Genomic DNA, 18,228 nt, shown 5'->3' on the forward strand with positions numbered 1-18,228 from the left:
TATCTCTGCAGCACCAGGATGCAGGTTTGACCCCTGATCTGGCACAGCGAGATAAAAATCTAGCCCTGCCTCAGCTGTGGCATAGGGTGCAAGTGATTCCTGGCCCAGCAACTCCGTATGCCGTGGGGCGGACAAAAAAGAAAAAAAAATTTTTTCCATTAACTAAAGTATACTAAATTTAATAAAAATTTGGAAAATCAAATAAAATAGGGAGTTCCTATTGTGGAGCGGTGGAAACGAATCTGAAGTATCCATGAGGATGTGGGTTCGATCCCTGGCCTTGCTCAGTGGGTTGAGGATCTACGTTGCTGTAGCTGTGGTATAGGCTGGCAGTTGTAGCTCCAATTCGACTCCTGGCCTGGGAATTTCCAAAGGCTGTGGGTGTGGCCCTAAAAAGCAAAAGAATAAAAATAAAATAATTTTCAAGCATAAAAAAATAAAAAATAAATTATACTTCAGTGTAAAAATAATGAAATTAAAGGATATGGATCACCAAAAAAAACCCTGCCCAGGAGTGAAACCAACCAGCTGCTTTTCCATCCTCGACGTAAACAAGTCATGGTTCTTTCTTTTTTATTTTTCTTTTGCCTTTTAGGACCACACTTGTGGTATATGGAGGTTCCCAGGCTAGGGGTTGAATTGGAGCCACAGCTGCCAGCCTACACCACAGCCACAGCAATGCCAGATCTGAGCTGCATCTGTGACCTACACCACAGCTACAGCAACACCAGATCTTTAACCCACTGAGCAAGGCCAGGGATCAAACCCGCATCCTCATGGATACTAGTCGGGTTCGTTACTGCTGAGCCACAATAGGAACTCTCCTTTTTTTTTTTTTTTTTGGTCCTGTTCCTTTCTGCATCACTCCTGCCCAGACACACGTGTGATCTGAGCCAGAGCAGGGGTCTCCCACTTCATCCCCTAACAGGGGTCTTCGCCACCGTTCCCACCAGGAGGGGCTGCAGTTAAGCCCATCTTCCCCAAAACCACGGGTTGCTGAGCCTGCCTCCCCTGCTCCATCCCCCCACCCCCCACCTCATCTGGCCAGTGGTGGGGGTCCTGGAAGGCGGAGGCCTGGTTTCAGACAAGCCCAGATGCTGAATAAGACTGAAGATGGGAGCCGGGCCCAGCGGTCCACTCTGATGGCCCAGGACACGGACCCAGGCTCAGCTGAAGAACCCATCCCTGGGGAGAGGTGACAGCGACTTCATTGCACAGAAGGAAAACTCCAAAGCAGCTTTCCTGGAGCCATATTTGGAGGGAGGAGCAGAAAGAGGGAACACCACAGGCCTCGAGCATCAGAGACCAAGAGCCCAGATCAGAAACAACATTCCCAGAGGAAGGGTTAATAAAGCAGAATCGTGTTTATTAGGCACCCTTGTTCCTCACAGAGGACCAAGACCCGGGACAGAAGCCCCTGCAACATCTCTCTCGAGGTGGCAGGAATCTCTCCGAAGACTCCAGAGAATGTAGGTGCCGACCGGCCGCCACCCCAAGAACGCTATTTGGCTGGAGCGTGGCCGCCAGAGGTGGCCCTGGCACGAAGCCAGAGTTGGCTTCTGGACTCCGCAAACACTGAGTGAGTGGGGGGCTCTGGGACACCCTCCGGCACGCTGGCAGGCGGGGGAGGCCCGAGACCTGCCCTGAGCCAGCGAGGAGGGAGGGGCCGGGGGAGACCCTCCCCCAATCTGCCCACCTCCTCCTGGTGGCAGCTGACTCAGTCCCACACATAGGGATTTCTAAAGACCTGAGAGTTCTTGCCTTCCTTCGGCAGCGTGGCCTCCTGGAGGCTCTGGGCCGCGTATATGTCCTCGGCCCGCAGCGTGGAGTTGGCACTGCCCATCACCTGGCTGTTGGCGGTGGCCCGAGGGAGGATGACGTCGTAAGCTCCTTCAGACTGGAAGGAAGAACAGGAGGTCTCACAGCCAGGTTCCGCCAGGCGGATGCACAAACGCTCTGCTTCCTGCAGGGCTGTGCCTGCCAGCTCCCCCTTTCCTCCCTGTCCCCCCCCACCTCCCCCCAGCTGGCCAGTGACAGCCTGGAGGGATGACTCCAAGTCTAGAAAGGGAGGGGCTGACCTCTGACCTCTAGCCTCTTATTTCACCCTGCAGAGAGCCACCTTCCTGGGCATGGAAATGAGGCCCCTGTCACTTCCAATGGCCCTGAGCTTCTTTTCTTTACTTTATTTTTTCTCCAATTTTTAGGGCTGCACCTGCAGCATATGGAGGTTCCCAGGCTAGAGGTAAAATCGGAGCTGCAGCTGCCCGCCTACACCACACCACAGCTCATGGCAATGCTGGATCCTTAACCCACTGAGCAAGGCCAGGGGTCGAACCCACGTCCTCCTGGATACTAGTCAGGTTGGTTAACCACTGAGCCACGATAAGAACTCCGGGATGGCTCTTTTCAGAAGGATCCTCGTCTCATGCCACATCCTGCTCCCCAAATCTTGGGGTGCAATGGAGGGTAAGCCATGCTGAGCTGTCACCTGGCTGACACCCTAAGAGCATCATAGTTGCCAGAGCGCCTGGCCCAGGACACCCTTTTGACAGGCCTCCGGCATGCAACATAATTCTCATCTAGCATCTGATTTAGAGATGCTTGGTTTGGGGTTGGAGAGTTTTAAGTTTTGGAGACCTAAAACCCAAATTCTCTGAGCTCTCATTCAGCAGGTTAAGAATATAACTAGTATCCGTTGAGGATGCGGGTTCAATCCCTGGCCTCACTCAGCAGGTTAAAGATCTAGCATTGCCGTGAGCTGTGGTGTAGGTCGCAGACACAGCTCAAATCCCGAGTTGCTGTGGCTGTGATGTAGGCTGGCAGCTATAGCGCCGATTCGACTCCTAGCCTGGGAGCCTCCATATGCTCCAGGTGCGGCCCTAAAAAGACCAAAAAAAAAAAAAACCGAAAAACCACCTGGTCACACCCACACCTAGCGGGCCCCACCCCGTGAGGGCTATGAATGTTTATCACCCTATCTGTAGGCAGTGTTGGCAGATTCCCAAGGGTGGTTTCTCCCATCCCAGCTTGGATTACTCCAAGTTATCAGAGTGACGTCACTGAAGAGAGACGAACCACCAGCCCCACATCACCAGCCCCACCCGATCTGCATTTTTTTTTTCCTTTTTAGGGCCACACTTGGGGCATTTGGAGGTTCCCAGGCTAGGAGTTGAATTGGAGCTGCAGCTGCTGGCCTATACCACAGCCAGAGTAACGCCCGATCTGAGCTATATCTTCGACCTATGCCCCAGCTTGCAGCAACTCGGGATCCTTAACCCACTGAGCGAGGCCAGGGATCGAACTCGCATCCTCATGGACACCATGGTGGGTTCTTAACCTGCTGGGCCACAATGGAACTCCCCTGATTTGCATTTTTAGCAGGTTTCCAGGTAATGGTAATGCGGGGGGGGGGGGGGCGTCTAGGGACCATGTTTTTGGAGCCACTGTGTTAGATAAAATACAAGAGTCCAGATCCTTCCCAGGGAGCAGGCTCCATGTGCTCAGGCAGGGAGGAGGGGCTGGGAGCCAGCAGGCTCTGCTGTCCTTCAGAGACTCCTCTGCCCATGCTGCGCTCCCGGCACCGGCTGCAGGTTCAGGGTTCGGGAGAGGGAAGGCACTGGGGTAGGAAGTTTGGGATACACTGGCCTCCCCCTGCCCCACCCCCACCCCACCGGGGCTCACAGCGGGGAGGGGGATGAGAACGCCACCCTGCTGACCTCCCTGGCTTCCTGTTCCCAGCCTCCTGCCAAGGGGGGGTCACTGACCTCTCCCCACAGCCCCTGCCAGCCAGCTGGGGAGGAGGAACTTCCATGGAGTGAATAAGAATCTATCCCATCGGCTTCCTGTTCCCATCCCCGCCCCCCTTGGCTAATGGAGCATCTGGTTTCCAGAACCCAGGGGAGGTGTAAGGTCGAGAGCTGCTGCCTGCGGGTTGGGGGGAACAGAGCTGGAGGGCCGCTGGGGACAGCTGTGCTTGAGGAGTAGATACATGCCCAGACCTGCCCTGTGGTCCTCTGTCCACCAAGAATGACACCTACCTGGCTGAGCCCCCCACCCTCATCTAAGCTGCTCCCACCAGCTCAGAGAAGGGTCATTCGGAGCCTCTGGCTTCAGTGGGTGACACCCCGATGACACGGGGCAGGCAGGTCCCGCCGCAGTGCAGCTGAGGGCAGTGAGACGATCAACCCCAGGAAGAGGATATCACAAGCCAGGGCTGTGGGCCCCTCAAGGCTGACACATCAGATGCAGAGCTTGCCTTTCTCCCCCTGCCTCCACCCACCTGCCCTGACCACCGGGCCCCAGCAGGGTCTCGGGGATCTGGGGACCCACTCACCGGGGCTTTGTGCATCAGAGTCATCTCAGTGGGCTGGTAGACGCTGGTCAGCAGCTGCCCGTTGTACCCGCTGTACGGTGACACCGGTCTTTTACCTGCAAGGAAACACAGGAATTGTTTCGGCACTGGGCCCCCTTTCCTGCTCTCAAGTGAGGCTGACCAGGGGGCAGAGAGAGGAAAAAGGGCCAACCCTGGGGTAACACTGAACTCAGAGAGGGAGCCTGGCCAGGGAGGCCAGCCCAGGGGTGAGGGCCCCTTTGGAGCCCAGCATCCCTTTGTTTGCCTCCCTGTTGGGTTTTCCTGCAGTGTGGGGAGCCCCCTTCCACCCACAGCTCAGAAAAAATGCTCCCGTCAGCAACCTTCACATCCCTACCCGCCCTCCGGGGCCAGGGGCCAGGAGGGGCGCACGGGCCTTCGGCCGCCTTCCAAGATGGCCAGCCTCCAGCTCCGGCCTCCACCGCTGCGGGCCAGCTGCCAGGTGCTGGGGTAAATACAGCAGAGACACCCCCCGCCCCCCACCCACGACCCCCACATCTTCATGAGACAGGTGATCATTCACCAGGACCCAGAGACCCAGCAGGGGGACCAAATGCACATCCCAGCCTGCGGCCCCTTGGCAAGCCTCCAGGACTATTTTGAGCTCCAGGAACAGTTCCCTGTGCCTTCGGGGGGTGTTAATTTCCTGGGTCTGAGGATAGCTGCTGACCTAGCCTGGGGGACAGAGAGCAGGCTGTGCTGTGGGGCCCTGCACATCGGACACCCATCTCCTACAGGCTGATGGCCCCGCACCACAGCTATACAGGGCTCCCTAAGTGCTGGGCTCACTCAATTGATTTTTCCATTTAAAAAAAAAATTAAATTTTAAAAAAAGGAAAAAAAAAAAAAAAAGAACCCTCACAAGTCCCAGAAGTGTTTGCCTTGAGGACAAAGGCTGAGGGCTCGCTGACCTGACAAACAGGCGGGGGTGGGGTGGGGGGTGTAGGAGGTGACAGCAAAGGTGGGGCCAGCTGAGGCGCCTCCCAACTCTTGTCCCCAAGCCCCTCTCTCCCGCCAGCCTCACCAACTGGCCCCTGCCCCTTCACTTGGCACCAGCCCGGGCAGGTCCAAGATCACTCAGTGCCTGGCAGGGCGAGGGTCACTCCTTTCCCCAAAGCAGGCACTTCGGGGATCTTGGCTTGTAGAGAAAAGCGAGGGAGTTCTGATTCTGGAACTTCTCCTGCCTCTGCCTCTGACCCCTGGCAGAGGCCCCACGACTGGGGCACGAGAATCAGTCAGTTCAAGTCCTAAGCCCCCAAACACCTTAATCAGCACAATCTGGGGTCGGGGTCCAGGCTTCCGGGTCATGGCAGACGAAGGGGCTGCAGCCAGCCAGCTAAGAGAGCACTCAAGTAGCATGTGAAACAGGACACGTCCGGAAAGGCTTAGTCCCTGGCACTCAGCGTGTGCTCAATACAAGGTCCTTACAAGGAACAAATGGCAGAGAGAGGCTTCTTCCTTAGGGAGCTGGGAGGGCAACTGGCTAAGTCTCCCTGAGAACGGCCACCCTCCCATCCTTCCACCCCCACCTCCCAAGCTGCTGCGAGAGAGGCTTGGCATAGTCTCCAGAGGCTTCTCTCCCCCTCTTGCCCCTTCCACTTTTCGGGTAACCTCAGCTCCAAAAATCAGGCTCTGCAGCTGGCTGTCACCCAGATTGCTGGCTCTGCCACGAGAGCTCCGTCCCATTAACAAAGAGCCGGGGCAGGAGCCTGGGGACAAGCTGGCTAGCTAGGGGTGTTGCTTAGATCAGCATATGGCATTTGCGCTTTTATGAAAAAGAAAAAATTTAACTGAGAAGCTCTTTACTTTTTTTTTTCTTTTTAGGGCTGCACCTGGCATATGGAAATTCCCAGGCTAGGGGTTGGATCAGAGTTGCAGGTGCCAGCCTACACCACAGCCACAGCCACAGCCACAGCCACAGCCACGCCGGATCCAAGCCACATCTGCCACCTATGCCACAGCTCATGGCAATGCTGGATCCTTAACCCACTGAGCAGGGCCAGTGATCAAACCTTCATCCTCACAGATACTGTATCAGGTTCTTAACCCACTGAGCCACAACGGGAGCCCCTGAAAAGATACATACATGATAGAAAAACAAACTCTGGAAGGATAACAATAATGATAATAAAATAATAGTAATACACAGAGCTACTAGTTAATACTTCTAGAGTATTTTCCAAGTGCCAGGAAGATGCCTTAAGGTAATCTTCCAAAGAATCCTATGAAACAGGAACCACTATCACCCCCATTTTACAGAAGAGGAAACTGAGGCACACCTAGTGCTAAAACACCAGTCAACAGTGATCTGTCTGTTCTGGGGAAGGAACAGGAAGGGACGGGGTACAATTGGAGAGACAGTGAGGGAAATTTTACCTGTACTGTCTCAAATTTTACCATGCAAATATAGTCATGAATTACATGAGTATTGGGGAAAAAATCTTTAAAAAGATGGAATTTAGGCAGAAAACTGTGGATAATCTCGAGAACTTCCTCTTTTGTTCAGAAGAGGAGCCCCCCTCATCCTGCAGTAAAGTGATGAAATAAAAGGGGATGTGGGGGAGTTCCCGTCGTGGCGCAGTGGTTAATGAATCAGACTGGGAACCATGAGTTTGCGGATTCGATCCCTGCCCTTGCTCAGTGGGTTAAGGATCTGGCATTGCCGTGAGCTGTGGTGTGGGTAGCAGACACGGCTCGGATCCTGCGTTGCTGTGGCTGTGGTGTAGGCTGGCAGCTGCAGCTCTGATGCGACTCCTAGCCTGGGAACTTCCATGTGCCGCAGGAGCGGCCCTAGAAAAGGCAAAAAGACAAAAAAAAAGGTGGGGGGATGCGGGGGAGTCCCTGCTCTGATACAATGGGATTGGCGACGTCTTGGGAGTGCTGGGACGCAGGTTCGATCCCTGGCCCGGCACAGTGGGTTAAGGATCTGGTGTTGCCACAGCTGCAGCTCAGATCTGATCCCTGGTCCGGGAACTCCACAGGCTGCAGGCGTCCAAAAGCAAAAAACAAACAAACAAAGAAAAGGGGACGTGGGGAGGGTGTCCTGCAACCCACCTGAGGCCGGCTCGTCCATGGAAAATGCTTTGTTTTCTACAAACATGCTCTGGCCCTTCTGCTCCTTCAGGATGGCCTCATAGCCCACGCCCCGGGTCGGGTACAGGTCCCCCTGGTAGCTTTGCTCCGGGCTGGCCTTGGTCACCTGGGAGACCTCAGGGATGACATAGAAGAGGACGAAGACCCAGGCGTTGGCGGCGAGGGCGATGGCCAGCGTGGGGTCGTCCCACGAGGGGCTGTGGTGCTGCCGGTTGCCATAGGTGTACATGACAATCCACGCCACCCAGATGGCGATGGAGGTGGCCGTGGTCAGCAGCACGAAGACCCCATGCTTCCGCCAGCGCTTGAAGCGGCCGCACAGGGCAGGCCAGGCCCCCGTGAAGGCACACAGCAGCAGCAGCATGACATAGATGAGTGCCATGACAAAGTCCATGTTGGCGATGGCACAGGGGGAGGCGCTGGCCCCGCCGGCGCTGCCGTTGCCCGGAGGGCCAGCCTCACCGCCCCCGCCCCGCACCAGCGTGATGATCAGCCACTCCGTGTTGATGATCACCTCCACGAGGCTCAGCAGCAGGGCCACGGTGAAGGTCACCCAGCCCCGGGGCCCGTGGTTCTTCCGGACCAGGAAGTTGAGGGCAAAGACGTGGGCCACCAGGCAGGAGAAGCAGATGGCGAACAGGACCCCAAAGAGGAAGCGCCGAGAGGCACAGGTGGAGAAGTCAGGCTTCACCACGCAGGCAAAGACGAGGCAGAAGAGGCCCAGGGTCCCCAGAAGGAAGAACACCTGGGTCCCTAGCAGGCTCCGCTTCTTGGTGTCCTGCACAAACGGGAGGCTGGCCACAAGGATGATGGTGAGGACAAAGGCGGTGATGATGCCCGCCCCCGCCACTGCCTCCAAGACGATGCCCCAGGCCTCCGAGCGGTCACACAGGTTGTAATAGAGGGGGTTGAGGTCCGGGCTGCAGCCGGGTGGGGCATGGCTCTGGCCGTGGGCTGCGGAGAACAGGAAGAGAGGGAGTCCCAGGCACATCAGCAAGGCTTTGTGGACGGCCATCCTGGCTCCCAGGCCAGCCTCCAGCTGGGTCCCTAGAGACAGAGGGAGGAAAGTCCAAAGTCAGTCATCCAAGCCATCCCTCCGACACACGAGGTGCTGCTCCCCCCATCGTGAACTGGCTGATCATGAGTCTGATGAGTCTGTCCCTCTCTATGTGTTTCAAAATCTTTCTTTTTCGTCTTTTTCTTCTTCTTCTTCTTCTTTTTTGCTTTTTAAAGCCACGTGCACGGCATATGGAAGTTCCCAGGCTAGGGGTTGAATCGGAGCTACAGCTGCCGGTCTACACCACAGCCGTAGCAATGCCAGATCTGAGCCACACCTGCAACCTCCACCACAGCTCACGGCAACGCCGGATCCCCGACCCACTGAGCAAGGCCAGGGATCAAACCTGCGTCCTCATGGAAACTAGTCGGATCTGTTTCCGCTGTGCCCTCATTTCCACTGTGCCCAGAATCCGTCTTTACCCAGCACTCCTGGGCGTCCTATCAGCTGACCAGAGGGGCAAAGTACATGAAGCCCATTTCTCCTCCCTGTTCCCAGGCACAGAAAAGGAGGAAACTGGACCGAATTTTCAGGTCCCTCCCCCCTCCGCAAACCATCACTGGAGCCTAAATATTCCCTGAGCTCTTGCAGCAGGGGGGTGGGGGGAGGGGGGAGGTTTGTGAACAAGTCCTAGCTTGTCACTCACTCAGCACCTCCCTGAGCCCTGGGACTTCCAGAGTTCAGCTGGCCAGACATTATGCCCTTCCACCCTGTCCCCGAGATGCCCAAGTCCACAGCGAATCAGCCATGCATACACTCAGTCAATTTAACAAGAGTATTTAATAAGCACCTGGAACAGGTATAAACTGCAAGCAGAAAAAGTGAAGAGAGGATTGAAAAATCATATATAGAGTTCCCGTCTTGGCGCATCGGAAACAAATCTGGCTAGGAACCATGAGGATGAGGGTTCGATCCCTGGCCTCACTCAGTGGGTTAGGGATCTGGCGTTGCCGTGAGCTGTAGTGTAGGTCACAGACGCAGCTCAGATCTAGCGTTGCTGTGGCTATGGTGTAGGCCGGCAGCTGTAGCTCTGATTGGACCCCTAGCCTGGGAACCTCCATATGCCGAGGTGCAGCCCTAAAAAGATGAAAGGAAGGAAGGAAGGAAGGAAGGAAGGAAGGAGGGAAGGAAGGAAGGAAGGATTGGATGGATTTTTCACCTTTCCTTGATGCCTCCATCCCACATACTTTTTTGCCCTTCATTTTCCCACTTTGAATGCCAATGCTTCTCTTCAAAACCCAAAGTTCTTTGAGAGTCCTGTTGCTGGAGTCCCAAGGATAAATTCAACTAATTTCCCAGCTCAGGAGTTAACGGCTTAGTGCAAAAATCCTCCTATGAGGCATTAACATTTTAAAAGCAGGAACCCGGCAAGAGCAAAGCAAAACCCCAAAGGAATGAGTCTAAAATGGAAGCTGTCAAGGCACTGCAGCTAGAAGGCAAGAAAGATGTCTTAGGAGTTCCCACTGTGGCACAGTGGGTTAAGAATCCTACTGCACGTAGTTCCTGTCATGACTCAGTGGTTAATGAACCTGACTACTATCCATGAGAACATGGGGTTCGATCCCTGGCCTTGCTCAGTGGGTTAAGGATCCAGCATTGCCGTGAATTGTGGTGTAGGTCACAGACACGGCTCGGAAACTGCGTTGCTGTGGCATGGTGTAGGCAGGCGGCTCCAGCTCCAATTTGACCCCTAGCCTGGGAACCTCCCTGTGCCATGGGTGAGGCTCTAAAAAAAAAAAAAAAATCTGACTGTAGCAGCTCAGGTCACTATGGAGGCAAGGGTTTGGTCCCTGGCCTGGCACAGTGGGTTAAAGGATCAGCTGTTGCCACAGCTGTGGCTCGGATTCAGTATCTGGCCTGGGAACTTTCATATCCAGTGGGTGCAGCCATTAAAAAAGAAGAAGAAGAAGAAGAAGAAAGATGTCTATTCACACCAGGGAGGTAACTTACTACTCCAACTACTCATTAAATCAGTCCCGTACAGCAGCCTGACCAAATGCTGCTGATGGGCACCAAAGAAAACCAAACCCCTGCCCTCAATAGCAGCTGGATTTGCCCTATGTGAAGTGGAGATAAAGAGTGTGACAGACTAAGAGAAATTAAAGAACAAATCAGTGAATCAGTGAGTTTTCCAACCAAAGACTTTAAATTTACCCAAAGAACAGAAATTTAAAATGCTCTAAAAAGCAAGTCATATACAACCACTATGGAGAACAGTATGGAGGTTCCTTAAAGAACTGAACGTAGAACTACCATATGATCCAGCAATCCCACTGCTGGGCATGTATCTGAAGAAAACCAAAATTCAAAAAGATACATGCACCTCAATGTTCATAGCAGCCCTATTTACAACAGCCACGACACAGAGCAACATAAAAGTCCATCGGCAGATGAATGGATAAAGAGGATGGGGGGTACAATCTACAACAGAATATTACTCAGCCCTGAAAAAAAATGAAATACCATTTGCAGCAACATGGATGGAGCCAGAGATGATCATACTAAGTGAAGTATGTCAGACAAAGACAAATATCATATGATAGCATGTATATGTGGAACCTAATTTAAAAAATGATACAATAGAACGTATTTACAAAACAGAAACAGATGCACAGATTTCAAAATCGAACTTATGGTTACCAAAGGGGAAACACGGCAGGGGGTGGAGTGGAGGGTATAAACTGGGAGTTGGGAATTAACACATATAGACTACTATATACAAAATAGCTAACAAAGACTTAATTGTATAGCACAGAGCAATCTACTTAACATTCTGTAATAACCTATATATGAAAAGAATCTGAGAGAGAATGGATATATGTATAACTGATTCGCTTTGCTGTACACCTAAACTAACCCAATATTGTTAAGTCCAACAACTACACGCCAATAAAATTTAAAAAAATAAATAAAAAGCAAATCATAAATTCCGAAGTTCTATGAAATGCAGGTACTTCACATTTACATCACCCCTTATGTTCAAATAACTAATTGTAACCCTGCCTCTTCTTCTCCCACCACCTGAGCCCAGGAACTCTCCAGAAAGACAGCAACCAAGCTTTCCTGGGCTGATAGTGACCACTAGTGGCTGGTAGAAGAATGGCATCATCCAACTCCCAACCACCTTCCTTTGTTCCCTTTTGGGTGGAGGGTAGATTTGAACACTCCTTAACGCGTTCTCCAATCCCAGTTATGTCTAATGCATAAGTCAAAATGCTAAATCTCAACGGATAGAAATGGTTTCTCCCTAACTGACAAAGGGTAAGGACACTGCTACAAAGTCAGGGAAAAGAAAACTCACAAATGAAGTGAAGCTGACGCAATAAACGTCATCAACTTCCAAAATCCTTTAAGGTACTATGTGCCCCTTGGAAATATTCTAGGTCTCCCAGCCCTCTCAGTTAGTTTTTTTCTTTTTCTTTTTTTCTTTTTTTTGGTCTTTTTTGTCTTTTTAGGGCTGCACCCATGGCATATGGAGGTTCCCAGGCTAGGGGTCTAATCGGAGCTGCAGCTGCCAGCCTACACCACAGCCACAGCAACGCAGGATCTGAGCCACGTCTGCGACCTACGCCACAGCTCACGGCAACGCCAGATCCTTAACCCACTGAGCAAGGCCAGGGATCATCATAGATACTAGTCAGGTTCATTAACCACTGAGCCACAACGGGAACTTCTCCAGTTAGTCTTTCCATTAAGCCTGCATTCGCTCAACAACACCTACAATTAACTTTTTTTCTTTGTGGCCACATCATGGCATGCAAAGTTGTCGGGCCCAGGGTTCAAGCGAACTGTGGTCTGAGAGAGCCACAGCAGTGACAATGCTGGATCCTTAACCCAATGAGCCACAAAGGGAACTCCCTATTAACTCTTAATAAATGAACATTCTTCTGTGAATTTACCCTTTTTTTTTCTTTGCTTTTTAGGGTTGCCAGGCCAGGGGCTGAATCAGAGCTACAGCTGCCGGCCTTTGTCACAGCCATAGCAACACAGGATCTGAGCCACATCTTCGACCTACACCACAGCTCATGGCAACACTGGATCCCTGAGACCAGGGATCAAACCCATATCCTCATGAACACTAGTTGGATTCGTTTCCACTGCGCCACAGTGGGAACTACTATTATTGTTTTCCTAAATAAACAGCAATGGCACTATAACGCAGCTTGACTTCCAGCAATTTCTCTGGACTTTCAACGCAAAAGCACATTTCCCGTACATTGCGACTTAAATAAGTTTTGTAGGGGACTTTGTCTAATCGTAAATCAATACAGCACAAACTGTACTTTATTTACAAGCACTGGAAAGAGAAGAGTGTTGGGGAGGGCTAGTGGGTAAGAAGTATTGAACCACTCCAGGAGATAATTTACGGCTAACATGCTATGGTATCATAAGCACTCAACCCCATCGTGGGTGTTTGTGGCTCTCAGCAGGGCAGCAAGAACTTGGGGTGAACTTGGAGATATGGAACTGAGCCCTGAGAATGGCCACTCGGACTTAGCCTCGGGCAACCTGCACATCCTCCAGAGCTGACCACCCTACCTCCCTCCTCAAGGTCCCAGTTTAGAACAGACTATTATTTCAAATTAGCAAATATTTACTGTGCGTGCGCCCAGAGGGACAAGGCCCTGTAGCTCTCAGAGCAGTAAAAATACAAAGATGAGCACACACGGTTCCGGACTTAGTGGTATCTCAAATCTAAGAGGAGAGAAAGGTAGGTCTATAAGAAAACTACCCAGGAGTTCCCGTCACAGCTCAGCAGTTAAGAAATCTGACTGGCATCCATGAGGACACAGGTTCGATCCTTAACCTTGCTCAGTGAGTTAAGGATCTGGAGTTGCGGTGAGCTATGTCGTAGGTAGCAGATGCGGCTCAGATCCTGTGTTGCTGTGGCTGTGGTGTAGGCAGGCGGCTACAGCTCCAGTTGGACCCTTAGCCTGAGAACCTCCATGTGCCACAGGTACGGCCCTAAAAAGACAAAAAAAGCAAAAACAAACAAAAAACAGAAAAAAAAAAAACAAACCCCAAAACAAAACTACCCAAAGAAGAATAAGGTAAGTGCCACACAAAAGAACTCACCTCTTGGGAGAGGAAGCTGCTCCAGGAACAAGAGGGACCTCTTCCCAGCTGAGGGGGTCAAAAAAGACAGAATGGAGAAGACCTTCCAACAGCATTTGATTCAGTTTCTAATCGAGGTGACCAAGTATGAACTGAGTTTGTAAAGGGAGGTTGCAGCCAGCTGGCGAGATTAGAAATGCTACAGGGAAGGAGTTGCGGGCATTATTCTAAAGGCAATGGGGAGCCATGGAAGGCTATTTTTTTGCACAGTGAGGACATAACCAGGGTTGGGCTTTTATTTTTATTTTTTTATTATTTCTTTCTTTTTTCTTTTTTCTTTTTTTTTTTTTAGGGCCCCACCTGTGGCATATGGAGGTTCCCAGGCTAGGGGTCCAATCGAGCTACAGCTGCCAGCCTACACCACAGTTACAGCAAGGCAGGATCCAAGCCGAATCTGCACGCTACACCACAGCTCACGGCAACACCAGATCCCCAACCCGCTGAGCAAGGCCAGGGATCAAACCTTCATCCTCATGGATACTAGTCAGGTTCATTAACCACTGAGCCACAACAGGAACTCCTTTTTATTTTATTTTATTTTATTTTTTTGCTTTTTAGGGCTGCACCTGTGACCTATGGAAGTTCCCAGGCTAGGGGTTGAATCAGAGCTACAGCTGCTGGCCTACACTGCAGTCACAGTAATGCCAGATCTGAACCAAGTCTGTGACCTACACCACAGCTCACGGCAACACCAGATCCTTAACCCATTGAGCAAGGCCACATCCTCATGGATACTAGTCAGGTTCATTTCATTTCTGCGGAGCCACCATGGGAACTCCCAGGGCTGGGGTTTAAGATGAGTCTGGCATGAGTTCCCATGGGATCAGCAGCATCTTGGGAGTGCTGGGACTCAGGTTCAACCCCTGGTCCAGCACACTGGGTTAAGGATCTGGTGTTGCTGCAACTGCACCTGGGTTGCAACTATGGCTCGTATCTGATCCCTGGCCTCAGAACTCCTGTGGCAGGCTTGGCCAAAAAAGAGAAAAAAAAAAAAAAAAAAAAAAAAAAAGATGAGTCTGGCAAAAAGCACAGGCAATCGATTTGTTGAGGACACATTCATTCCCCGGTTAAAGATCAAGGCCAACTAAGGCATAATGGAAATCTTTTCCCAATAAAGTCTAAGACCTTGGAGTTCCCGTCGTGGCTCAGTGGTTAGCGAATCCGACTAGGAACCGTGAGGTTGAGGGCTCGATCCCTGGCCTTGCTCAGTGGGTTAAGGATCTGGCATTGCCGTGAGTGTGGTGTAGGTTGTAGACGCGGCTCGGATCCCGCATTGCTGTGGCTCTGGCATAGGCCAGTGGCTACAACTCTGATTAGACCCCTAGCCTGGGAATCTCCATATGCCACAGGAGTGGCCCAAGAAATGGCAAAAAAAAAAAAGTCCAAGACCTTGTTGGATGTGGGGAAGAGGATGCTAAGCTCATGCTACAAGTTCATATCTCATCAGGGCCATGTCATTGCAAAAAACCAAGTCAGCTCTCATTTAGGCCTGGGACCCGTAGGTCCGTCCCTCTTCTTGGTCGCTTTTTCTCTTCGAGCCATACCTGCCTGAACCTCCTGCTAGAATCCAGCACTTCACCGGCCGTGAGCCAGGACCAGAGAAGCTTCACAGATCTCACCCCAATTTCCTTCTACCTGTGCTGTTAGTCTTGGATCTGACCCTTCAAGTCTGTTGGTCCCACCAGGGTGGGAACTTTCAGGGTGGAAATGGGAATACACCAACTCAAGTTGGGAGCCTGGTTCTTGACCACTGCCTAGGACAGCGACCTCTGAAGGCCAGCAGGAGGAGACGTAAAGAGAAGAAAGCTCTAAAGCGCTCAGAGCAGGGTCCCTCAACATCCAGGAGTGCAGATTCAGCCAGCCAACGGATACCATCTTTGAAGATGCTGGAGAAGCCCTGCCTCCTTCCTTCTGGAGTCACATCTCCTGCTTCAAGGTTCTCAGCAGGACCGAGGAGGGCAGGGGGCCGGGGACCATGATTTTCCCCCCACACCGCAGCTGCAGCTCAGCCCAGCTCCCCAGCTGCAGATTATTTTCTGGACAAAGGGGCCCTTTTGCTTCACCTCCCTGGAATCAGTTACACAAATATTTTTAATCACCTCTGAAATCGGCCTGTCCTGGGGCTCAGCCACTCAACACCCCCACCCCCGCGCCCCAGGTCTGAGTCAGCCCAATCCAGTTCCAGAATCCCCCCTTCCTCCCTCTTTCCCTCTCCAGGGGGAGGCAGAGGGCCTTCAGCAGAGTGGTGGGCTCAGAGGCCCAGCCAGCCCTGACTGGGCTTCACATAGCAAGCAAGGATGAGGCAGCCGGGTCTTCCCATCTTTCCAGAACCTCCTTCCTCACTCCCAGACCGTCCACACAGAAGTCTAGCAACCACCCTAAAAAGAGCAACGTGGGCTTCATGATGCTCCCGGTCTGTATCCCCCCCAGAATATCATACAGACCCACAGCCAGTGGTCACCTTCAAGGATGCCATGACCCCTTAAAGGCCCCTCTCAGAGGCACTGAAGGTCACCCAAAGAGGCCAGAGAGCGTGCTCCTTCCTCCCCCGTCTGCCAACACTTAGCTGCCGGTGAAGACAGACAGACCCACCACTGAGAGCCTCCCCACCTCCTCCCCTTCTCCCATCCATCTCCTTCTTTCTCTCCCCCCTCCAGGTTAGGTCCTGTCATCTAACCAACTCTGCTCTCGGGGCTCTGGTGTTTAAACCAACCAATAAGAAGAGAGGTGCCTGTAAGGAGCTACCTCTGGGGTGGGGAGGGGAGTTAGAGGGCTTCCTGGAATCCCAGCCTAGATCTTCACACCGACGGTGGGCATTTGGCCCCCAATTCCCTGAGCATTCTCAAACTCTTGGGTCTTCAAACCAAGGTCCCGATCTTAGCCTCTCGGGAAGGCGCACCATTCCCCTCCTGCCACTCCACCCCACCCCACCCCACCCCCCGGCCACAAATAAAGGCAGAGAGAGAACTGGCAGGAGCACAAAAGCCAATTTCAACATATTCTGGTCCCCCTGCTTCAGGATCAAGACCGTGGAGGGGTTTTGCTGGGTTTAAAACTGCAGGGGGTCTAGGGGTGGAGGGAAGCAATTCAACCCCCGCGGCTGGGAAGGGCAGGAAACTCCGCGGGGGGCGGGGAGGAGCGGGGAAAGGAAAGGCATCTGGAAGCCACGCTGCCAAGAGTAAAGGGTCTTTGACCGAAACTGCGAACTTCTCGAAGGCAAATTCTGAGCCCTCCCCTCCCTACTCCGCCCCGGTGCTGGGATCTACTCCCACGCGCGTCTGGATGGCGGAGAGCAGGGGAGCCAGCCTCCCCCATTTCCTCTGACCACAGAAACCTGCCCTCCTCAACCAAGGTAGCGGCCAGCAGAGAGGACGCCAGCCCCCTGGTCGCTATTGACCGTGGACTCGCGCAGAGAGGCGCGGAGGCTGGGGAGGGCAGTCCTTGGAGACCCTGATGGTGCAGCTCTCCCTCGCCGCCAACGCGGAGCCGCAGCGCCGGGCTTCCCACACCCCTAGTCCCCAGCCCGCTCGTGTTCGGAAAGTTTCTGAGACCGAGCGGAGTAGGATCGGCGTCCTCCGCCCCCGGGTTCTCCACCCCTGGGGCCTCTACCTTCGCCCACTCCCCACCAGTCCGACCCGACCCTACTCTTCCGGGCGGCCAAGGCGAGGGCGGAGCGGGAAGGCAACAGCCCTTACCTGGGACGCGCCGCCTGCCCAGCTCCGGCGCGGCGTTTGGGGCCAACTCCAGGCGGGGCGCACGCAGGGGTGGGAGGGACTCCGGGTAGGGCGCGGGGCCAGGCCCAGCCGGGACCTGGAGTGGCGGGGCCCCGGCAGGGGATCGGGGCGCACGGCCTGCCTCTCCGCGGGACCCGGGCTGAGCTGGCCTCGCTCCGTCGCTTGCTCTCGCGCTGGCCTCTCCCCAAGCTCGGCTCCTTTCTCTCAGCGAGGGTGGGCCGGCGTCTGCATCACCGTGACATCACCTCCATTCAGGCGCTTATCGGGCGCCCGCAGCGCTCCAGGTACGTGCGATCCGCTTACACAGTAACAAAGCCCGGCCAGCCCTCCTCCCACGCCACCCCACCCCACCCCCGACTCACCTCCGGGCTGCGGACGAGTCGCACTTTCCGGCTTCGGAGGGAGATCGGAGTTTCTGGCCAAGCTGGCTTGTGGGTTGTTGCTGTTTACTGCCACGCCCCCGCACGCGGGCGCGCGCACACACTCACGCGCACTCACTTTCTGGACTCGGCTTTCTCTCTGGAAAGCGGTTTGGGGTGCCGCCCAGCACACCTCGCGGGCGGGCTCTCCCTCTCCGCACGTCCCAGTGCGCGCACGCAGACACGCGCGGGGGCCACCTTGGTGCGTCTCTCCGTGGCGGACTCCTAGTCTTTGTCACCTTGGTCCTGGCTCTCCCGTGAGACACACGCGGGCCACAGTTCGCTGCTCCGGGCTAGAGCGAGACCCACACGCAGACACGAAGTCTGTTTGTGTCACGCTTTCTGTGCCCCCTCCCCTCCCCGACTTTGCACACGTGGACACACACACACAGAGTGTCCGCCTCTTGCACGTCCGATCCTTCCCCGGCACTCGGTCACCAA

At 53.7% G+C, this 18,228-nt stretch overlaps 1 protein-coding gene across 1 annotated transcript; it reads right to left on the minus strand.

The window, feature by feature from the left end:
* On the minus strand, positions 1,341–18,022 carry GPRC5C (G protein-coupled receptor class C group 5 member C; the record flags this gene model as incomplete). The annotated part of the gene is made up of 6 exons (XM_021068072.1): positions 1,341–1,897; positions 4,334–4,428; positions 7,424–8,509; positions 13,596–13,643; positions 17,330–17,593; positions 17,731–18,022. Coding segments are annotated over 6 exons (1,965 nt in total), but the record flags the coding sequence as incomplete, so codon positions are not given.

Source organism: Sus scrofa, chromosome 12, assembly GCF_000003025.6.
Source record: "Sus scrofa isolate TJ Tabasco breed Duroc chromosome 12, Sscrofa11.1, whole genome shotgun sequence".
Lineage (NCBI taxonomy): Eukaryota > Metazoa > Chordata > Mammalia > Artiodactyla > Suidae > Sus > Sus scrofa.